This window comes from Lissotriton vulgaris, chromosome 2_1, assembly GCF_964263255.1.
Source record: "Lissotriton vulgaris chromosome 2_1, aLisVul1.2, whole genome shotgun sequence".
Classification (NCBI taxonomy): Eukaryota; Metazoa; Chordata; class Amphibia; order Caudata; family Salamandridae; genus Lissotriton; species Lissotriton vulgaris.
The window spans coordinates 89491199-89515811 of NC_141687.1; the positions used below are offsets into that span (position 1 = coordinate 89491199).

At 44.5% G+C, this 24613-nt stretch overlaps 1 protein-coding gene across 2 annotated transcripts in view; it reads left to right on the top strand.

The window, feature by feature from the left end:
• The window catches only part of IFT20 (intraflagellar transport 20), a 52678-nt gene extending 30876 nt beyond the window's left edge, over positions 1-21802 (top strand). For both annotated transcript variants that reach the window (XM_086954509.1, XM_086954511.1), the window contains 3 exons: positions 6174-6259; positions 18843-18946; positions 20698-21802. In XM_086954509.1, the coding sequence (XP_086810635.1) occupies positions 6174-6259; positions 18843-18946; positions 20698-20779 (272 nt within the window). In that variant the 3' untranslated portion in view covers positions 20780-21802. The remainder of the gene's footprint in view (positions 1-6173; positions 6260-18842; positions 18947-20697) is intronic.
• Positions 21803-24613: the final 2811 nt, after the last annotated feature.

Here is a 24613-nt window from a genome sequence, read left to right on the forward strand (position 1 = left end):
GGTAGCTGCGCGCGCCACCACGCCGTGAAATGAAATGGGATTGGATGTTTTTTCACCACAGAAGATTACAGCCACTTGTACCGCCTCAATACGAAGCCGAATCCGAAGAAATGATTCCTGACAACTACGAAATTGTAACTATGGACGGGTCTGAGGCCTTCTTCCGTCACTACTGCTCCTGTAATCGAGGCGTACCAGCAGCAGCACCGTACAGTGCCACCAGGGGGCACACAACTACCATTACTGAGTTTGGAAAAATGTTCTATGATTACAAATATACTTATTTGTTTATTAACATTATCAACTACTAAAACAAGTAAGTCACTGTTACTCACTCACGAGCCCAGCATTATTTTCTGCACAGCCTCACCGGAAGTCAGGCAAAGTCGCCTGTGACGGGGGCGGGGCCGCGTCCAGACCAGAAGAGGAGGCAGGCGGAGTGAAAGCGTCTCGCGGCCCGGGGCTCCTGTGAGCGATGGAGAGCCCCGGGGCCGCCAGAAGGAGGTTGCGCAAGTGTTGCACATGCCCGGTGCCTGCCGCGTGCGGAGAGCTGAGTCCCCCAAAATTGGCCTGGTAAGTTGAAAAGGGCTGGGGGGGGTCTCGGTGTACTTGTGTGTGTGTGCTTGTGTGTGTATGCGTTTGTGTGTGATTGTGTGTGTATGCATGTGTGCGACGGCGGGGGGGGGGCTGGGTGCACTCGTGTGTGTGTGTGTGTGTGTGTGTGTGTGTGTGTGTGTGTGTGTGCGCGCGTGTGTGTATGTGTGCGGGGGGGTGTGTCTCTGTATGTATGTGTGTGCGTGCATGGGCGCTCGTGTGTGTGTCTGTGTGTATGCGCATGCATGTGTGGTGTATCGAGCTTCCCAGGAGACAGCGACTTGCCACAGCGCGCGTTCGCGTGCGCGTGGCAGTTTCAAATCGCCTCCAAGGCGATGCGCGCGGCGAGGATTGTCTCCTGGAAAGCAGAGACAGCAACAATAGGTTCTCGGCGAGAGCGCGCTTCCGCGCGCTTAGCCGAGACCTAAAAAGAGAGCGGTTCAGCTAGAATTGTCTAAGGCATTACACGTTTCTTTGATCATGCAAGTTTGTAGTTAGTTAAGTTCAGCTGGCAAAGTCATGAAGGTTTAAAGTTTGTACGAAAACTATAAGTAAGGTATGTATCAAAGGTTGGTCCATCACGGGACTATTGAGAAGAAAATAACGTTACAAGTGAATTATAAAGAAAGCTGATGTAATTCAGATGAGTTTTAAGCTTTTTTTGCAAATAAAATTAACAGATTTCTTCTGATAGTGAGTACCCGAGTGTGTGAGCAACAGGTGAGAAATATTGCTTTGCAGCAGCAGGGTGCAAAAATTATTTTGAATCCAGCCAGAAAGTATCTTTGCTCCTCAGAGCTTCCTGACCACCCCATAATTATAGTGTGTTGGTTAGATATTCTGGTTGTTTTTCAGAGAGTATCCTGAAAATAATGCAGGCAGGTTTGAATTTAATCTTCACTTCCAATGGGAGCCAGAGCAGTTCTCATAATATTCGGGTGATTCGACCAAACATTTTTGTACCAGAGACAAACCTGGCCGCTGAGTGAACAACTGCTTTTAATGGATTCAGTTGCCCTTAGATGCTTCAGTCAGAGTGGAGTTTCCATAATCAGTGTGACACCACAAGGAAGTGAACAACTAACGTAAAATCCAAAGGTTGTAGGAAAGACGTTCGCTTAGTGTTGCTCTGGCCGCATGAACTGTGTGTATAATGTGGAAAGGCATTGTGTTATGAATTGTACCTTATCAGGTACAATAGAGTATCATATGTATATTGATAAATTATGACGTCACCCCTTTCAAAATAACGTCATAGGTGGCTCCATTTAAATGTTAAAAAGGGACGGTGTTCAGATGAACCCTTGAGGGACACTTCGTGATAAAGAACAATGTGAGAGTTTGAGCTGACAATTCGCCCTCTAATGTTTGAATATAAAAGCTACGATTTTCAGGATGAAATGGTCCAAATTGGGAAAATGTTAGAAGGGTCCATACTAGAAATTCACTTGTACTTGGATTGCAACACCGGGAAGTAAGTGTTGATTTGTTGCCCTCAAGCTTACTTCAGGCATGGAGTGCCAATGGAGGAGCACCCGGCACAACCCACAGAGTTCAAGTGAGTCCAGAATGAGCGCTGTACAAAACCTCTCCTGTGTTTGATTTGATAGTATAGTGTTACCTCGTGTGTAATAAGAATCGAGGTCCCATAGAGGGTACACAGGACAACTGACTTTGCTCTTAGTTCACTAATAGTATTGTCATCATGGCGGTAGCAGGAATGTTTCTTAGTTCATGTTTAAAAACTCGAGTTTAAGAGATACTCTGCAGTGTTAGAATCAGATATACTAAGGTGAAATGCTTTCGCATGTTAAAGAAATACACTTTTTGGAAATTTGAAGACAAATTATCGTCCTCTAGGTGAGGCCATATTCTGACATGTTTGTGGCAGGATTTACATGCCAAATATTTTCAGGATTTGGCTCCTGCACTGGCTTTAAGAGCCAGAGCCAACCCTTGGCTCAGCTCTGATGCACATCTTCTTGTTAATTGGTTGGCTCACCCACCACTAATAAATAGTCTGTTTTAGTTGGAAGATAAATTGGAAGTATAAAATTGATTTATGGATCATGCTCTCAATAGTAAGGATGGTAGAACACAAATGCAAATGATGATGGTATAGGGTGACTGCAGTTCATTAAACATTAATCCGGATACATCATTTAGCTGGCCAAACTTTGACACCACAATATGAGAACATTTTGTACAGCTACTGACACGTCATTTTAGGGACACACCTTAGCATATGGCATGTGAACCAGAACTTGGCTGGGGGTGATAGCCATCTGTCAAATCTTGCAGGTCAGTCAATGCCTGACACCTAGAGCTTGCACGTGTTGCTTGTCACCTAGGCCGAGTTAGTCTCATTAGCAGAATGGAAAGTTTTGCATGAATCTATTGATAATGTTTTGAAGTACCCCACGTGTCACATTCAGTACAGAGTAGACTTCTACCTTCTGTTTAATTTTGCTCTCTCGCGAATCATATCTCGTTCCCCTACAAATCGTCTTGTGCTCTTAATCCAAATCATTCTTTGAACATACATATTCCTCTGTATTTGAGAAAGTCATTCTGCTCTTCTTTGCAATTATTGCACTGCATTCTATTTGTGTCTAGGCTAACTCATTCGGAACACGTTTACCTCTTTGAGTGTCCCTTCCACAGTGCACTTTCTTCTCTGCATTTTCTTCTCTTTACAAAACCTTCTGTGACATCTGCATTCATTGCCAATTATCAATCTTTTTTTATTTATTGTTTATCGTCTGCAGTAATTACTCTTGAAAACATAAGGCTCCATGTCTCAATTCACACGAAGAAACATCACATCTGGGTCGCACAGGAAACCTCCACTGTGTGTTGCCAAGCCGCACTCAAACCTTGCCAGAGCCATGCACAGCACTGGGGCTCCTTTGGTTCAAAGTTAATCTTCAGCGACTGTCTACATCTGAGCCATTCTAAAGATCTGTTGTTCAGATGGTTACACATCCTTACTTTTTGTTAGAGACACACCATGTTTAACTAGGGACCCCGTTGTGAATGTTATTATGGAGGCCCATTTTGTTTTTGCTGGTGACACATTGTGACCCAACGTTTTGGACACACCTTGTACAGGTGGTGATATATTGGTGGAATAAGTAGTGTAATATTTGAATAGAGAACCACTTAGTAATGTGCAACTGTAAATCTGCAGCTGCGCCTGTTGATGTTTTTGTGGACAAGGCTGCTAAGTGACCCCATGTCATTTCAGTCTGGTCTGGGTCTTAAACCAGAAGCCGTGGAATAGTGGTATTTTTTTGGCTCCTACCTATAACTGTAAAAGTGAAACTTAAGACCCAGAATGCAAAGTCCATTGTCTTTAAAAACTAAGAGTAGATGTGTTTTCACAGATGGCAAGGGTCGACATGGCAAACATTGGTGGAGTAAGCCGGGAGAGCGTTGCCTGTGCTACATGATTGGGCTCCCGCCATGCATTGAGGGGGTTTTGTGATGACTCAGACATGGAAGATCGTCCTGTCTTAGACAGCTGGGTTAGAGAGGTTTAAAATGCGCAAGTTCAGCTGGCAGTCGCAAGTGCTCAGCTCGCTGCTGCCACTCAGCGACAATGGCCCTGTCCTGACACTAGGTTCGGGATGGCTTGGTGAAAAATAAAATAGTAATAAATAAACTTTATTATAATTTTTTTCCAGCTCTGTCGCTTTTCTGGGGACATTTTTTAGTGGGTCAACGCGCCTCCGCTCGAATGTACGAGCCTCTCCTGTTTAAACACTGGGCAGCAAGGCCAACTTGTGAGGGCCGATACCTTTCCATTGCGGTAAAAATTTGAACTGAGACTGCACATACATATTTGATGTGACTAATATCACCTGAGCTATATGTAACGCCACTGTTGCATTTCCCACAAAAAGTAAGGAACACACAAGCCGGGAGAATGCGTGGATTGAAGTGAGAACAGGGAAGAAGCGCAGCACCGACCTGAGTAGCACCCAGATGTTTTATGTTGACAGTAGTGTTTAATGTTGCATTTTAGTGTGTAATAAAGTACATATAAAAGTAAATATAAGCCCTGGGCTGGACGTTCCTTCATTGAATTTTTGAGCTCTGAGCTAGAACACCTTTACACGGTCTCCCTGAGAAGCCTGTGACTGCTTGCCATCTCTACCACTGTGAATGAAAAGTATCTCTCCGAGAATACTTGAAGTCTAAAACATGTTTATTTTGGAAAAATAAGCAAAAATACTGTATTGCTACCCAGCAAGACAGAACTTCACCTCACCAACAAATGAGCATCTAATGCAAATCCCACCCCTAATTTCCCCCAACTTCAATACATTTTCTTCAAATAAGCGATTGAAGCAGCATGCACTAATCAGAAACGTTAGATAATAATACGAATGGGTGCCTTAGTTCCTAGTGAGAACAATGAAAAAGGACTTTGAAAAGAGATATAGAAATGGATATCTCAGATGCTGACCTAGCATAATTGGGAATTCTCACTTCATAGTGCCAGGCATTGAAACGAGGCAGAGTTTTCAGCGGCAAGAGAACTCGAGCACATTAGTATAACATAGGCACAGAGAATGGCTGCAGATTATTCAACATGGTGGTTGGTCTGTCATTAGAAAACTGCAAAATACGTTCACATCACTGAGAGTCAAGTGCATAATGTGTTGTATTTGCCAAATTTTGCAGCGTTTAAGACGTATCCCTGGAAGTGCTTAATTTGAGCTGGTTGTTTCCTGTGCTCTGCACCGGCACTTAATTGTCAACACTGCACTAATGACAGTCTGACACATGGTGGCGCCACTCATCTAATTTAGAGATGAGCAGAACAACTATTGTTTCTGAATACAAAAAAAAAATACAAATACCTGCCTCCCCGGCTATTCCTTTAGCTTTGGGGACATGGAATAATCTCCACTGTCACACTTGCAGGAGAGATAGATGGTTAGTAGTTGTTTTGGCAGCGATGACTGGGGGCGATGGGTGGTGCCAGCTGCAGTGATGATAAGTGCCAGGGCCCGGATCAGGGCCCTGGCATAGCTGATTTAACTAGAGTTTCGCTCCTGCGTTTTAAGAGGAAAACAACGGGTTTGCTTTTTTCTTTTATCACACAGTTGTAGTCAGTGTTGCCAATTGGCTGTGCTAAAGCAGTTGATGCCATTTTCTCCAAGTACGAGTGGGGTAAACTTTCTCTTACATCTGGAATGTGATATTGTGCAGCATGTGCCACATTACAGCTGGCCAAAATATCAAATATGCCGATTTAATTACAAATTAATTTTTCGGAAATAACATGTACAGCTGTGAGCTGATGTGCAGGATCTAAGTGCTCAGATGACAAAACACAAATTATCCACAGTCCCCAAAATCAAAACATATTTGAGGACACCATGCAAAAATATAAATTTTCTACACAAATGAAATGCTGCAGGAATCCCTAGTCCGTCAATGGTCTTGATAGGTAGGAATTGTAATTACTGATATGTGAAAATGTGATATAAAAATGTGTTTTTTTCTGTTCTCATTTAATTTAAAAAGGCTTTATCGGTTTGCACTAACAAAATATATTTTTCCTTCAGAAATAGGACAGTTTCAAAAAATTGTTGGAGGTTTAATAGAACTTGTGGATCAACTAGCAAAAGAAGCGGAAAATGAAAAGATAAAGGTAACATTGTGCAATCCTTGAAAAGTGTGGGTGTTTTGTCTCGTATGTAGTAGTTTGGGGTCAGTCTTGTGCTTGCAAAAGATATGTCTGGTATACCATACACTCGAGATCTCTACTCATGCTTGCCAAAGACATCCCTGTGAAGCGCTGTGGATTCTGCCCTATAGTCCATTATTATTCTGAAGATGTCCTGGGAATCCATCTTATACTTTAAAGTGCTACCCCCAAGGTGCGCAGTGTACACGTCCCCTGTGTGCCCACACTATCCTTGAGGCGTGCTGGGTATTTATGTGTGTACCAACAACATTCTTGAGGTGTATTGCGCAATATTGCAATTATTGCAATGTGTGGGGGAGCCGCCTCATCTGCAGGGACGAAGTATCTGGCAGTTCCATGTATTCCAGGGACACCCATGTAATCATTTTGTGGCCCTGCTTATGCATATTGATGATACCTTTGAATTAGGTTTGCATCCATCTGACCCAACCGTGCTCCCAGTGTGATCTGCTGCTCTTACCGATGCCGCGACAACATTGAGCACTGGATGAAGATGAATGGATTGGTCCTGAGCAGAGTAGAAAATTAGCGGTAATATCTGAAATAGTCAGAGGACAGCAGCCAACAGTTTACTGTTATTCATTGGCCAAGCAGTTCTCACCAGAGGACATCACTATTCTCTTCTAACACATCAAATGTGTGCAACACTGTGACATAGGGGAATCTCATTTGATATTTTCCCTGGAGCTTTCCAGAAGCATATCAAGGGATTCCAGATTATCCAATACTAAGATACCTATGCAAGCCTTGCAGTTAAACACCAAGGCCCTGATTACGAGCCAGAGGGAACAAAATTACTATGTTTTTAATGCATTAATTTTCCTCGTCTGATTCCAAATTTCCTGTGTAGTTTTTCTGCGTGCTGTTTTACCTTGTGGTAAAACCGCGTGAAGAAAAAGCGCATGCAATTTTTACATGCTGGAAAATTGCATGAGGAAACACAATTATACTATCACAAGTTATAAGGCAATTAGGTAACCTTTTCCTCATGTGGAAATAGCATCTAAATTAGCCCTTTTCCCAGAGCAGGTGCTTTAATAGTTTCTTACATAAGGTTAGAACTATAAACACATGTTGTAATATTATTATATAAAAGATTAATGTTTTGAAAAGAGTTTAAGTTTAAATTAATTATATATTCAATATTACATTTTAATATGCTGTACATGTATTATAATTTAAATTACAATAAATATACAGCTCTAAGAAATAAGTCAAACCTATTTGTAAATGCTTCTAAATTAATAAGCACTTGAAAACATTGATTGATTTGTGTGAAAAATGTATGACATTTCTAAAAATGGAAATATCACACAAAACGTATATTAAACAATAGGAATGCGCATATCTGTTACTTGCATACACAAAAAACGCTTCTAAATAACATTCTATAATTTACTAACAAAACCTATCATGTCTTTTTTTTTTTTTTTTTTGCAGTAGTATCATGTACTTGTACACTTGCCATACAGGCAGACCTTCTTCGAGGCCTGTCGGGGAACACCTGTTCGGAAGGTGTTGGAGAGGTGGATAGTGGGGATGAATGCCTGGTAAAGATAGTTGTCGGTAGATGGATTTATCTGCTTACCAAAGCTTTAGAGGCTCCCTCCTGAAATTCAAGTCACATAGCACGGTTTTGCACATACTCCTGCCGCCATGAGTAGCACCCAGAGACTTTATAAAGTACACTCTTTTTAGGTCTCGCGACATATCAATGCGCGCAAGCGCATTGAGCGGAGCGAGAATTCATGTCGGCAAATGCAAGTCAAACCAAGGGCTTTCAGCCGCGGTTTTCTTGAAGTTCACGTGAATCACGTGAACAAACAAGCACGCGCATCGCATGCAAGCCCAGCCTTTGCACCCCTCCCCTCGCTCGCATTCCCTGGCTCTCCCACCCCCATCCGGCATCAGGCACTCCTCCCACACCTCACGGACATCTGTTCATTTCTCCTCCCCCTCCCCAGCCAGCTTCCCCCAGGCCCCTGCTGCTTCACACCCTCATTGCCGCTCGGCCCCCTCCCCTGCCCGACATGTCGCATGGAAGCCCAGCCTCTGCACCCTCTGCACTCCTCCCCTTGCTCGCATTCCCAGGCTCTCCCGCCCCCATCCGGCTTCCCTTCCACACTTCTCACAAGACAGCCTCTGCACCCTCTGCACTCCTCCCCTCGCTCGCATTCCCAGGCTCTCCCGCCCCCAACCGGCTTCCCTCCCACACCTCTCCCAAGACGACAATGAAAATGAGAACAGACCCCTTTGGTTTATTCTGTGGATCAGCGATGGCCGCAGGAGCACATCAAATCATCTTGGTGTTTACTAATCTTCAACTTGAAAACGAGGCACCTGCACTTTCAGCCTTATAAACGGAGGGGGAGGGGGGGGGGGTGCACAGACCTACACAAAATTGCAAAAGAACAAACATGGTAACCCGCAATGCATTTATTTTTAATACGAGAAAGACAAAATGGTGGGTGCGTCGGAAATAAACTCACATGCAGTACATGCCCTGGTGATTTAATACGGGCTGGACCTCCTAATACCAGAATGGGGAAAATAACCACCCACATTGAACACGAGTCAAGGGTATACACAGATTCCAGAATCTCATTTTGTTACGAACAGGTCATAAAATACAATTTCGATAAAATGCCAGTGTCGGAGACACGCCGTTTGGAACACTAGAACGGTACCACTTTTTGTCTATGGGCAGAAGGCGCCACACACAACCATTTTCTACTACAATTTCATACTGGAAGGACGTTAGACATTAACGAGGAAGTGCGATCAGATTATTGTAGAAAAAATTATGAGCAGAGAACATGCATGGGAATGTCTGGCTAAAATCCATCCCTTTCTGTGGGCATCAACATGACTCCCACTTCAGAAGAATCTAGCGCTCTACAAGCACCTTTCTGTAGATAGTTTTATATCCATCCGCAGAGGGCAACTCAGTGCACATTCTTCTTGTCACATCAAATAGTCACATAACCAGTGGATACAATTCTGTTTTACTGCTATGACGATGTACCAAAAATGACAAAGCTCAGTACGAGGTCTGTGTCTGGGTGGAACAAGATGGGATACCGTGCGAATCTGACATTCCATTTGGAAACCTGAAGGGCAGGGTTATTTGGACCCCCATCCCCCACCAGAGATTTCACCGTCCCAAAGTAAGCTCTATGGACCTAGTAGCATCTCGGGAGCAGAAGAGGACAATGGCAACAGGGGAAACCCACCAATCAGGGTTAAGAACAGGGGGGGTGAACACAAAGAGGGGAGGAGGGGACACACAAGCTCCCGCGGTTCCCAGCCAATGGGCATCATCCGGCATTTTTCTTGCTGCGCACCTCAACAAATCGGATTCATGTACCATCATTACTACCACCAACCAAAGCTATCTTTTATTTTTCGAATGGTGAAAGGGAAAACAAGCACTGGCGTTGCCAATAGGTCTCGCAGTAGGAAAGTTGGAGCTATTGGTTTTGTAAATGACTTTTTAAATTTATATATTGTTATTGACAATGCCAATAACGATATATAAATATAAAATGTCATTTACAAAACCAATAGCTCCAATTTTCCTACTGCGAGACCTATTGGCAACGCCAGTGCTTGTTGGTTGTTGCTGCATCTCCACCATATGTTGTCACAGATAGTCTCCATCCTGTTGCTCCCTGCTTTTATGCCATAGTTTAATCTCTTCAGTTCTCCTTCCTGAGGTATGCTGCATCTTTTGCTCGAACTAGTATTAAAGAATATTTTCCCTTTCATCCTAAACCTGAAAGATAACTTTTCAAGAACTCTTTCCTCTGAAATCCTCTGTCGAAGACAAATGGCAAACAGCAGTGTCGAAGAGTCACTGCTTTCTTTGCCTTTCACCAAAGGCCACTTCTTTCTATTTACCACCGAACATTCAACCACCTTTGCCAATATTGCATATGTGTGTGCAGTATTTGTATGGAATAAACTTATCCAAAATGCAGGGCAGCACTGTGTAGGGTTAAAGGAAAACTAAAGTCAGTGAACAACTGGAAGAGTAGCGAGGAGGTGGACTGTTTCTGCATTGTGATGTAGTTTTCTTTGAGTAGATGTGTCTCTAGCTATTTCCTAAATTGAGTTGAGCTGGCTCTGATGGATATCAGGATGTCTTTCCAGATCCATGGTGCATGGATGGAGGCCTGTTACCTAGTTCTTTCTTTTTGTGCTTCTTTGCCCCACTCTAATGGCATAAAGCCAACAGGTGTGAAAATAGGCGCCAGAGATGGTGAGTTTATCAGCCATGTAGGCAGGGTTGCCAGTCATGATAGCTTGGTAGGTGATGCAGCTGCTTTTGATGATGGGTTGCTGACTGGTAAAATGCATAGCACAATGTATTGACTGTTGTGATCAGGGTGGTGACCTGATAAAGTATCTAAAAGTATAGTACAATTCTATTTACATGCACCAAAGTATCCTCACCACTCTATGTGCTAGTATACAGTCAGTAATCCACCTACCTTTTACAAGCATGGAGTTGAACAATGGCATATTTGAAGAACCACAGTACAGATGGGTTGATGTGGCGACACATCTGTAAAAAGCACCATAGCTATTATCCATATATTTTCCACTGCTTCCTTGATACCAGTGGTGTAGAAGGCTTACTTAGTGTATGGTGCTCACCTATGTAAGTGTAGCACATTGCACTAATCCAGACAACCCTTATGGTGATTTAGAGGTCTTAGACAACCTTAGAAAGCTCTCTAAGTGGTAGCTGTGGAGAGCAGCCTTCAGGCTTAGTCCAGAAGGAGTGTAAAGCAGCTTGTTTTACCAGTACTTAATCTTATGGTATGGGTTAAGTGAAAACAAACAACACCGTTTTAGGTATTTATTATTAACACTCACTAACACAATGTATCATTTCCTAACCAGTGATATAAACACAACACACACAAAACTTTGTCAATAGAATATGTAAGTAGCACAGAATACATAGTGGTCTTCCGGAGGAGAACAAACCATATGCTAAAACAGTGGAATGCGAAACACGACCTAGTCGAAAATGGACCTAGAAGACATAGAAACCACCCAAGGTGAGTATCTAGAAACCCCACGAAGGTTATGTGCTCAATGTTTGTCAATATGTAAATTATGTTTGCAGTTTTGAAAAAAAAGGACCCTTCCCAGTAGACCCTGAAGTACCCCGTGGACGATGGAAGGTAGGTTGGAGAGTCACCCCACCCATGGATACCCCAGGAACCAAGATCCCTACACCAGAGAAGCCGGTGCATAGGTTAGAAAAGACGTCAGAAATCACCAAAGACCACAATGTAGGGCTTCCTAAAAGAGGCCGCTGGCGAAGAAGGTGAAAGTGTCTGGTGGAACCAAAAGGTGGATTCAAGATGAGAGGTACCTGAATGCAGAGGGGACCGAGTCTTGCCACTTAGGAGTGACCAAGAGGCACAGGAAACGAATGCCCACTGATGTTGGAGATGCAGGAGAGTTGACAGTGCCCTTGAAATTGCAGCTGTGCGGACCAGGCGATGCTGTGGAAGACCAGGATCCATTCACGAGCTGTCCCACATCGGATGTCAAGAGCCAAGGGGTCAGTGTCTGGCAGGGGCACCAACAAGCCTTGGGAACGGCAATTAACGGAGTTGTAAAAAAAGGTGCAGTGTCAGGACCAGCAAGGGCCAAGTGACTCACCACGAGCTGGTAAGTCAGAGCAGGCCCTGAGTAAGCAGGGGAGCCCTCTGGAGCCAAAGAAGACCCTCAAGAGGACCCACAGGCCGAAAGCACAGGAGTCGCAAGAGGACCTAGGGCAGCTCACCAAAAGATGAAGGCCCAAGCGGCAAAGGATTCGGTGCAGGCGAAGATCTTGGCGTAATTCAACGAGCGCGCCGAATACATTTTTGTGACGGGAGCATCATGCCAGAATGAATCCTGCCCAGCATATATTTATACAAGAAGATGCCACCGTTTTGTGCAATACCTCTACTGAACTGGAGTACTCCTGGCTAATCAGTAAGTGCTACCTCGTTGGGTAAATGTATAGTGCCTTTCCTACACTACAGCTGCGGGCCAGAAAAGTTGTCTCCAGTGACCCTGTGTGTCTGTAACTTTGCCACCTCGCTGAAAGGCACCCTGGTCCTTTGAGTGAGCTGTCCATCATAGTGGGGAAAGGGCGGGAAGACGTTGTATACCGCTAGTGTGTTTGTGGCGGGGCTTCTATGCGAGTTCACATGCCTCCTGTTTATAAAGGGTCAGAGACCAATCAGAGCAGCAGATGAGGAGAAAGAACCTCCTGCTCCCAGGAACTACACAGGGATTGCGCTCGAGAAACTCATGGATGCAAAGACCCATCAAGGATTACAGAAAATTGTTGACGGTAGATATGGGGAGAAAGCACACCTGCCTAGCCTCAACCGTGCGCACCAATTTTTTGGGCTGATTAATGAGTTACTGAATTTGAGCTTCAACTCGGCCCGGGCACCTGCTTTATTTATATCTGTAAGTGCTTCCTGTTGAGTGTTAATTTTTGTGACCGGAGCATCGTCCCAGAATGAATCCTGCCCTGCATATTTATTCAAGAAGATACCACCGTTTTGTTCAATACCTCTACTCTCACCATGCTCACAAATTCCGCTATGCCGCGGATCGTGGAATTTTTGGCAGTTCCGCTCAGAACGCAGAATTGCCGAAATTTTGCAAGTTCCGCGAGCGGAGCGGAATTTTCTGCCCTCCCTTAGAATCCAGTGACTCACCCACTTGTAAACCCTTAAGTACCCTAAGAAAAGGGTTGGAACGATTCAGGGGTCCCTCTCACAGGAGGGGTCAGACAGTGGGGAGGATACTCCCATGTCCTTTGTCCAGTTTCACGTCAGAGCGGAGGCCAACGGCTCCCCAAACTGATTTCAACTGGAGTATACAATGAGGGCACCAAATGTGCTCTTCAAGCAGTCTCTATGGCGCTGGCAAGCACCCCATCCTGTCACAATACACTAAGTCCTGTCTGGGAGGTGGTCTCACCTCCTTGTGACAGTAAACCTATTGTTATGCCTTCACCTGCTCGAGCTTGGCTCAGCACCAGGAGGGCAGAATTGTGTCTCTGATCGGCAGCAGCTATAGTTTGCTTCTCGGGTCTAGAAGTCTAGTACCGGGAGTACTGAGAGCTTCCTGGAGAAGCTTTACAGTGCATGGAATCATACCTCTCACACCGTTTAAGGTGTGAGGGTATGATTCCAATATGTTTGATACCAAACACAATAGGGTTAGTTACAGCCAGTTTGGAGATAACATTGCGTAATGACAGATGGCCACTCTATGTATCTTAATGGCTGATGCACTTACAACCTGGGAGAATGGACTCCGAAGGTTGCAGTGGTGTCCTGCTAGTGCAGGGGCACCCTCACACTTAGAACGGAGCACTCCGCCATCAGGATTGAAAGGCCTGCCTTAGGGGTGACTTATAGGTTTTAAGTGCAGTGACCTCAGATATAAGGAAACTTATATCTGTTGTAGGTGGTGCTAGCACCAGCTCACACAGACTGCAATGGCAGGCCTGTAGTCAGAATTTGGGTGGTCTCTCATAGGTGGCATAATACATGCCCATGGGAGACCCCTTGTGTACCTATGCGCTGAGTACCTTACTACCGTATACTAGGGCTTTCAAGAGTACACCAGTAGCCAATCTGAGGGGTACACAAGTACTCACCAAGTCCAATTCAGGGAAGAAGCACAGAGACTGGGGTCCTGATTAGTAGGATCCTCGACAGACTAGTCAGAAAAACATTCAAACACCAGACAAAATGTGGGGGGTAACCATGCAGAAGGATCCTACCTTCCTACCTGTGGAGAAGCGTGGCTCAATGGTTAGAGCGGCAGACCCTGATGCAGAGGTCTGGCCCGGGAACAGGGTTCAATTCCCGCCTCGGCGGCTCTTGGACTCAATCTCCCCGGACCTGATAATTCTCGCCTCTGTGCCTATTCTGATCATGAGCCCCACTCTGTGACTTTGGGCAATAGCTTGCATAATCTCCACAACGACCCCAGCAGCGCTTGGATGCCTGGCTTCACCTTGGGGGTGCACAGGAGTGGATATCTCACAGGAAAGCCAGGAAGGGTTCCACAGCGGTATGAATACAGCGCTACGAGACCTCTGGGTTGAAGGCGCTATATAAATACAAACACATTTACATTTACAAGTGGGCTGTGTGAAATATTCTCATGAATATTATCCATTTATGAGATGGCAAGCTTTTTGTGTAGTTATCCCTATAAATAACTGCTTTATCAAGAATATTATTTATTATACAAAATATAACTGACATGTTCTTCGTCAGTATACGGATGGTCTTCAACTATACCTCAATATGTATCTGGATAGCTTCTCACTTTGCACTGTGCTTTGCAAAAATCCCTTACTTTTATAATGATTCAAACATTCCTTTCAACAGTCATGTGAGACGAGAAGTTAAGTAGCTCTGTTCCAAAGTAGTCCTTTGCACAAAATCAAGCTATTGCACCCTCTTAAACGGCTTATTCTCCACAGTCCGACCCTTGTCCTATTTTACATTGGAAGATCTGTTAATAAGGTATTGTACTCAAACACCACACTAATTCCACTGTTGGGATTTTCTCGGCTTGGCATAGGATCCCAAACATCAGCATTGTAGCACTAAGGCCCTATTGTATCAACACATATCCCCACAAACGTTTGGATAAAGCCTTTTCGTACATCAGGCTCTAACTGCTAGACTTTTGGATAGCATTCATCCCATGGCCATTGTTATCCTAGGAGGTTGGTGCAGGTCTTCTGGAGTCGTTGTGCCCTTAGTTATTAGATGGAGCGTTTCCTTTGCAGACGTGTCTAAAAGGTTGGCATAGGATGCAGATGAAGGCACTCTGGAACCACCTCTGGTCTGGACCTACCTCAACATGGGGCGCTCATGCCCATCCTTTGGATATTAGAAGACAGTGGGTTTTCTCAACCCAAATGCTGCTCTTGATCATTCTTTTTATTTCTGCCAGCTTGGCTGTGTCAACCTAAATAGTCTTGGCCTATTGAGAAGTTATTTGGATTGCCTTCTCGTGGATCAGGATGGGATTTTCTGGCAGGTGCAGGATAGCTCCTTTCAGGCAGCTAAGTTAACCTTCTCTCCACCAGTCGCAGCAGTAATGCAACGCTGCAAGCTTCCTATTCTTAGGCAAAGCCTGGAAGGAGAATTGCAGACATTCATAGGTTCCACTTCCCATCTGGCGTCCCTTCTCCTGCACTGGTGTACAGGTGTCCTAGTACCAAGATAACAAAGACAAACACAATACTACTGATGCTCTAATGGTATCTATAGCGGCTGTCCTAGCCCTCTGGAAGTTCTGCAACATTTAAAACATGTAAACGTTGCTATTCTAGTCTGGCATTGACATTCTGTCATCATTGGCTAGATTCTGAGCCCATAGTCCCAAGTCAGACCATCACTGGGCCTGGAACTGAAGTGTTCTGGGCTCAGGCTTTACTGTGCATCTGCTTCAGTTACCGTGACATAAGGCCACAACACTGGAAATTGTGCATGGGTGAGCCTCATTCAAGGCAAGAGACACCAACCCTGGACATAGGAGTCTCCCACCTACCACATCTCCAGGGTGGGGAACATTCAGTTCATACAGGCCAGTATTTGAGGGATGAACATGGCTAGCTTGCACAAAGTGGACCCCCACATGTACCAGGCCTCAAAATGGGCCCACTATACACTTGTCCACCTGGGAACTTCACATCCCACATAACAACATACATACTTTAAAAATGTTATCAGACACGACTATGTCGGACTGGGAACACCTTTTATGGGGAACAATTGGTTGGCCTTCTCCCCTCAGGGGTACATGTAAAGAGGCATCTCCCTCTCCATTAAAATCAAGCTGCAACCACTGACTACTGGGTACTGCCCCTCAAGTCATAGCCTGAGTTGAGGGGGCAGTGGCCACTTTCACTTAGAAACCTGGTGCACTTTGGGCTTTCATTATTATTCAGAAATATGTTTAGGTGCCTGGTGGAACACTGCTTGGCACCAACTCCCTGGAGTGGTTCACATTATTCCTATCCATTCGCGTATAGTGACAGGGATACACATTCTTTACTCTCACCTGTACCTTAGGCTCTTTAGGAGTCCTCAGAACTTCCCATTGCTGAGGCTGACCTCTGCTTGGTCTTTGGGGTCACACATGTGAATCCTGGCAAGGCTAACTCAGACTTTTAGCCTTTTAGGAATGCAAAATTAAGTACCATTAAATTGGGGGCCAGCAAAACGTGTTTATATTCTGCTGAGATATTACAAAAATTGTGTTATAAAGCGCCACTTAGAAACATGTGATTATTGTTAAATGCCTCCTGTCTCTAGGCTGCTGCTAGATCTCTTGACTTGTCTTCCAGACCTACACTGATGACATTCAACTGTGTCCTAGTGGCCCAGTAGAGTGCTTCGCACAGTTATCGGAATAGCAGCAAGGGTTCCTAGATAGGAGGCTGGTATTCTAAATACTAATGTGACATACACAGAGGAGGCACTGGCTGTAAAAGGGCAAGCAATGTTTGTGCTTCTGGTCCCTGGAGATAAATCAGGTTGCTCATGTACCAAGCTTGGCATGGTTATTTCTGGCTTCTCAATGCATCTATAGCAGAGTAGGTAATGAAACCCTGTTGGAATATAAAACAGAACACTCTCAAATAAATTACTTTTTAAGGAGGCCATATGTAGATAAACAAGGATTCTATGGCCTGTCTTGGACCAGAATACACATTATCCATTTTATTTGTTTGCATTGCATGTAGTCCAAAACATTCCTAGGCTTCTCATTGATTGAAATTTAAAACTTCTGCAAGTAATTAACATGAATTCTATAACATATTGTACCAGTAGCACATCATAGCTGTAAATTATACGTTTGGAAATAACTATTATTTGTGTAGCATCAATTACCAAAACATGCTATATGCTCTGAAAGGATGTTTGGTTAAAGAAGTTATGGTCCTGTATTAGTACTAAAGGATTAAAAAAAACAACGAATTGATGCAGGACATGCCTTATCGCGCGGTACGCTCCTGTATGAAGCACCAGTCATTCCATGTGTGGACAACATCATTTCCGGTGGTAAGACTCATCGACATCGATACACCTTGTCTTTAGACACTGCTCTACGACCTCTTATGGTCACTGTGATACACTCATCTGTCTCTTGCTGTGCTGTTGGGTACTAGACACTGCACTGCTGGCAACCCACCTTTTCTTGACGCACGAGCACTGCTTTGTTTGTATGCTTAAAATGTGCAAAATCTTAATAAAAAGATTTAAACAAATGTGTGGACAACATCATTTTTTACGCAAGCTTTAACAAGCAGAAAAGAAACAGTCAAGCCAAACTTCCAAGAAAATAAATAAATAAAGCTAGACCACAGACAGTTGAGGGGAAATCTACTGAGTTAGTACAATGTCTGCAGCAGACATGTTATGAGTGGAAATATTAGGACTTAGGCCAGACGCGAAAGATCCTAAATTGGCTTCACATGTATTGGATCAGTGTTCTCCAAAGTCACTCCTGGAGATCGAGAACCATGCCAGATTTTTAAGATAACTACATTTATCTAAATGGAGATATGCAAATAAATGTGGCATGGATCCGGCCCTCCAAGACTGGCTTTGGAGAACCCTGTACTAGATGATCTAAGGATGCTCTATCAGATGTGCAACTCTAGCACAGTTAATGCTAAAGTCAGATGTGCTGCCGGAGTGAGTCTTACAGATTACATAACACAGGATGGTCAATGTACTCCTAGTCCCTTCTTCAGGACTAGGAGGAGAAAATAAGTGGCAGAATTCAGAAGAGCGTGGAACCTGTTATCAGTGTTGGAGGGGATACTGAGCTGGGGTGTCTAGTAGAATCTAGAATGTCACAAGTGCAAGGAAATGACCAAAATGTATGGACCAGGTGGTCCTAGTCAGCCATCACGGTCTCTGAAAATGCATCTTGTAATGTCCCGTTGGACAGAATCCAGGAAATGGAACTCGTCTCTGATCGCATAACATTGTTCCATATGTTATTTCTTTATCCCTTTTATTCTTATTTATGTATTCGCCTGGAGTCCTTTCAATATCCTTCAGAAAAAATATGAAGAAATCATTTGTGAATTAGGAAACAGTGTTACTTGGAAAGCTACAATCTGGTTCCATTTTGTAATTACTGTTTACTTCCACTTTGGACTGACTATGCGAGTTGTGATAAGTTTTTAGATAAAGCGAAAGCACCTGTGGTTCCAGAAGTACTCTGTTCTATGATATTACTTATCACTGTTTATTTGCCATGTTGATAACCTGAGGCTCCATTTGACTGATACATTTTCTGGTTTTCAATTGTTTTACAAAATACTGAGGTAAGGAAATATGTATATGTTGCAAGAGACCTATCGAAACTGTAACTGTACACCACTGCAAAGGCATGTTATGAAAATGTATTTCTGAACTTGTGTCTAGCTTCTGACCCATTTATGCTTTTGCAGGCAATCGGTGCTAGAAATCTTCTGAAGTCTATAGCAAAGCAAAGAGAAGCACAACAACAGCAGCTCCAAGCTTTAATAGCAGAAAAGAAAGTGCAGCTAGAAAGGTGGGTTGAGTCCAGAATGTGCAGAGGAACCGAGGTGCTTTTGTAGGATGTTTAACCTGAGTATCTGCTGGTGTCAGTAGGCATCTCTCCCCTGGTCTCCACCAGGGGTAGAGAGTGCAATAAGGGTAGTCTGTATCCTATTTGTACTCCTATAACTGAGGTTCCCCTCCTCCATACCCCTTCTTTGTGAGAGGGTAGAATTCACAATACACAAATAATCCCAGACTCATGGACCGTTGCACTGTGTGGTTTATCAGCCTTCCTTGTCCCAGAGATAAGGGGTGAATAACTGCATCCCACTGTTCCATGTGTTGATGGGATTGTCATATTCTCTCCTTGCGTGCTAGGACTGTCAGGAGGCAGACTCTACAGATCTAAGAGGATGTTATACCCTTTTAAATTGCAAAATTTGTATCCAAAAATGTATGAACACAAACCTAGCCCTTGAGCTAATCATTGTTCATTTCTTGGACAACTATCCTCAGAGCTGCACGATGCAATATCCTGAACTCTGTATGTGGCTTACGAACAAAAATCAAAATGTGCCCACCACAGTAAATCCACAGCTGTGGTGGAGGCACCATCCCTACATCTCTGCTATATACTTTTGAAATGCATGCACCAATCAATTTTAATCTTGTGACTGAAATGTGTGAAAAAGCAAGCACTGCAATTTGTAGTAGAGGAGAAACGTACCTTGCGATAAATCAAGGTCCTACACAGCCCGTGAAACTGAGGTTTGAACAGAAGCTTTTGTTTTGTTCTCTAGAAAACAACTTTTAGCATTTGTTTGTCTTAGGAAAAGTTCAGAGTAATGTACAGCAAGGTTTTCCACGTTTGGTCAACACGGGACGGAGCAAGGTAAAATTTTAGGATCAAGACTTAGGGCCTTATTTACGAGACCGTAGCGGCACTTCTGCGCCGCCGGAGCATCACACTTTTTGACGCTCCAGTAGCACAAAGTGCTGCCGCATATTTACAAGGCCACACAAAGCGATTTAGCGTGGCTTTCCATGGCGTTGTAAATATGTGCCCCTTTCACACCGCACACTGCATGAAAGGGGCGTTCCATGGGTGTTGCTGAGGGTGTTCCTATGCAAAACTCATGGAATCGTAAACCTGGGAATGCGTCTGATTCGTTTATTTCAATTTCTATGTGTGATGCATTGTGCTGTATCTCAGATACGGTGCATTCCTGCCCTTTTCTTTTGATACAGGGCTGCGCTGCTAGATTCCTTGCGGCACGACTGCCCTGCACCAAAATCTCATAAATGAGTCCCTTAGTATAGAAGTGATTCCATTCAGATCCACTGTATGTAAATGTATATTATTTTGGCATCCTGATAGTGAGCTACCCTTGCATCAGGATTTTGCCTTCAGACACAGATATCACTTGCAACGGTGCCCTTTGAGCATGTGTAAAGGTAGACCTTCTGCTTTGCCTCGGCAGTGACCACCTATGGTAAAGAGTCGCAGTGTGATATATATGGCGTGTAAGTGTCTTCTGTACTGAAATATGAGTCCCAAATGGGAATCATAGAAACCGCTGTGCCAATACCTCTGGATGGTCTATGTAATGCTATTCTTTCTGGAGTTTCAGAGGCATTGACGTTTCTTGAAATTGTGGTCTTCCCAAGAAATTCGTGTAACTGTTAGTGTTGTAAAATGGCTGGCTTTTGTCTTTGGGTGTGGTCCTGATGGGAACAGGCATCTGTTTTCTTCTCTTAAGGATCCTTCTGTCTGTTTTTCAGGTATCGCATCGAGTATGAAGCATTGTGTAAAGTAGAAGCCGAGCAGAATGAGTTTATCGACCAGTTCATTCTTCAGAAATAGTAGAATGACATGGACATAGAGGACCGAGAACATTTCCATACAAGACTTCACAGGGATGTGTGGCAGGCCAACTCCCTCTGGATCCTGTGCCCGCACGAGTGGCTCTTTTTACCTTCAGTGCATCTGCTGGACCTGGAATGTCATTTCTGGATCACCAAGCACAGGCCTTGAGAAGTGAACATGTCAGTCAGTGGGCTCCATGACTAGGCGCCTATCTTCCAATTTTTGCTAAATAATATGGCCTTACTGGAAAAAAAGGGAAAATAAAACCATTCCTCTAGGACCAAAAATGAACACAAGTCTAGTAGTTATCTCCATTTAGTAGAACTGGTGCAGCCAGTTTGAATTCCAGTCCGGTACTTGAACATTACGCAAAGAACCTTTATGTATTTGGAGTTGCTCGAATTAAACTTCACTCTATCTTGCTAGGTTCTTTATATTCCAGGTGTTTGCAGCTTGAGTGTGCTTTTTATTAAATAACTTTAGATTACTTTATACTTCGTTTGCGTTTTAGGTTGTAGCTGCTAATCTGTTGCAGGCGTGATTGTGGATTGCAAGTGTGCTTCGCAGCCTCAAAATGGAGGTGTGACAACTCATTAAGTTCCCTTAGCTTCCTTTACTTTTCAAATTCTGGCTGGGTTGTGTTGCTAACGCAGGGGGTACATAACATGGAGGCTTTAACTCGGGTGTTGTGCCCAAAGTCAACCACAAATATGTTGGCAACATTTTAAATACAGTTTTATATACAGCTGGGTTCACCTTCAAATGCAGAAAGGCTACAGTAACATTTCAGTCTGGGGTCTGGAGACTGACATCCTGGTGAGGCACAATACCTGCTGTCATCTCCCAGCTGGAAATACTTCACTCTCTCATTCTTTTCAAAGTCTTTTTCTAAAGTACATTTTTGGGACCGAAGTATGCGGGGCTTCTGGCCTGTACGTTGCTCATAGGCCCCTTCCATCTGTTTGAAGTGTACAGTACTTTTTTGATGCAGTCAGAGAATAAATTATTCTTGTTACTCTAGGTGTGTTGTTTGTGTTCATTATTTTATAAAGCTTTTTGTGTAAAACCGGTTTAATAATAACTACTGCTGTTGGGCGTTGAGTGGTCACTGGGCATTTATTGAATGTTAAAAAGTCTGTATCATTTGTATTGTGCAACCCACTGAGTTGACAATTGACAATCCATTAATTACGCATTACTGCCTTCTGCTTAGGGCATTAACAGTGAGGAATGCTCTCTGTGTACGTTTTTAACTCCTGTTAATTGCCTGGCCATCAATTATAACCCATTGTGAGGGTGAATAATGAAGGAAGGGACAATTAACTGCAGCTAACTCCCCACAGCAAGTAGGTGATGACACTGTTAACACCTGGTGCTCTAAACCCACTAAACTCATCCACATAAACACATGTACTGGCTGTGTGTGCATTTCATATCACAACCACGCACTCCGAAGGAAGGCAAGCTGTAGTAGTTATTGCCCGCATTTGGACAGACTGAGTCAACCTCTGCATTCCATGGACTCTTACAAAGTCCTGCAAAGTGCATGTTTCCCACTGATTGTTCACGCATAAGGAAGGGACTAAGGCACGATGCTGAACAGAAGCTAGGACTGCTTTCCGTACCTCTGCAGGTGCAAGGAGATATTTCTCCACCACAGTTACCTGCATTCTTCACAGCAAATTGGCTTAAAAAACACTTCTCTCAAAACCCATGCAATGGCCCATCGCCTGCTTCCATGCCTTTAAGGCTGGAGGTGTAGTATATTTCAACATCTGAGTAATGTCTCTCTTTGCCAATGTAAATCCTAGGAATAGTAGGTGTCTTTCATAGCAGTCCCCTCCGTGCTATGGATAAGAACCATTTTGGGAACCAGTGGGACCTCCAAAGCCAGCACCCCTGTCAGACACCACGTCACATCTGATAATTTAATCTGTCCCCACCCCCCCCCCCCCGCTCGCTGCATTTCCCTACCTGTGGGGCTTCTCTCTAGGGATTACCAGGGCCTCGGGGAGCCGATTTGGGTCTTCTGCTGAGCACCGCCCCCGATCCCTCGTGGCACAAACTGCGGGCGCCATCTTAGGTGAGGACGAGGACAGCACTCTAGTGTTCGGCCGATTGGGGGCCCACACACGATAAAAGAGCAGCTGATTCCTCGTTCTTCATTTGAACAAGGACTCCTGAGGCGGAAGCCGGGAGTTTAGGGCTAAGATTTTAAAAATTCAAATTGATTACCTGCCAGCACTATTTTAAATGCTCTTGCATTTAGCACATCTGATATTTTAAAACTTTTGTATTTTGCACATCTGATAATTTAATCTGTCCCCACACCCCTCGCCACATTTCCCTACCTGTGGGGCTTCTCTCTAGGGATTACCGGGGCCTCAGGGAGCCGATTTGGGGCTCTGCTGACCTCCGCCCTCGATCCCTTGCGGCACAAACTGCGGGCGCCATCTTAGGTGAGGACGAGGACAGCGCTCTAGTGTTTGGCCGATTGGGGGCCCACACACGATAAAAGGAATTCCTCTTCCTGTCCGCGCAGCGGGCGGGCGTGCCAGAGGCAAGCCAGTCTGTGCCCGTCCGTGCCTGTACCGGGACCAGGGCCACTCCCCCTGGCACATTGATACCCACAGTGCCCCTTTGCGCTATTCCTCTTTTCAGTTGTGGGAACTCAATACACCCACCATTAACACGCGGTGTCGACACTTGCCCACTCCTAGCTGCCTTGTGTCCGCTCCTGCCTCATGTCCAGGCTGTAACTACACTCTCCCATGTCCTATGCCTTCTGCTTATGGTATCAGCCCCACACCTAAGCGCTATTTTCGCTCGGCGCTTATTAACGCCCGCTCCCTCCCGAAACATAGCTTGGACATTAGGGAATTCATAGTAAGCCAGGAGCTGGACATCTTGTTTGTAACTGAATCTTGGGGCGATGCTGCCTCCCGCCTGGATTTCTGTTCGGCCACACCGGAGGGTTTTTGTGTGGTAAGACAGGACATAACTACAGGGAGAGGAGGTGGTTTAGCCATTATCCATAAAGCGGTTTTTCACTCCAAGATCGAACCTATTCATCGAATGGATTGTGAAGCCTGTGCCTTTTCCATCACACTTAATCACAATCAAGTTTTTAAAGGAATTCTTTTATACCGTCCCCCTGGCCCACATACTTGTTTCCTCTCGGCTCTTGATGAATTTACGGAGCTCTCCTTAGCCCATTCTGACTATTGAATTGAAAGAATTTTTATATAGCGCCTATGCTACCCGGAGGCCTCGTAGTGCTTCAGACTATACCATCTTGGGGGACTTCACTTTTCATCTGAAGTCGCAGGGGACATTGCCGATCTACTCGCGGTAGGTTTACAGCAGTTACTGGCAGCCCCTACTCATCAGCAGGTCACACGCTTGATTGTTTGTTCACCAACAACCCCAACATTTCACTCTCCACTGTTCTTCCCGTAGTATGGTCGGACCACCTTGCAGTCATTTTCACCATTTTGGCTCATAACCCCAACCCTCCTCAGTCCACATCTCGTACCGCCATTAGTACCAGAGCCTGGAAAAACCTGGACTACCCTTTATTGTCCAATATCTTGGCTGGATCTCCTTACGAGGCATCACCTCACCCCAGTCTTCTGTCTAGCAGGTACCAGAAATGGATTCTGGATGCAATTAATCAAGTAGCCCCGGCCAAATCCATCACTTCTAACCGGGCCACGCCATCTGCCCAATGGTTCACAGAGGATCTTCGACTACAACGGCAGTATTGTAGGAATTTAGAAAGGCGCTGGCGCAAGCACTACAGTCTTCGGACAAGCAAACCTACAAAGATGC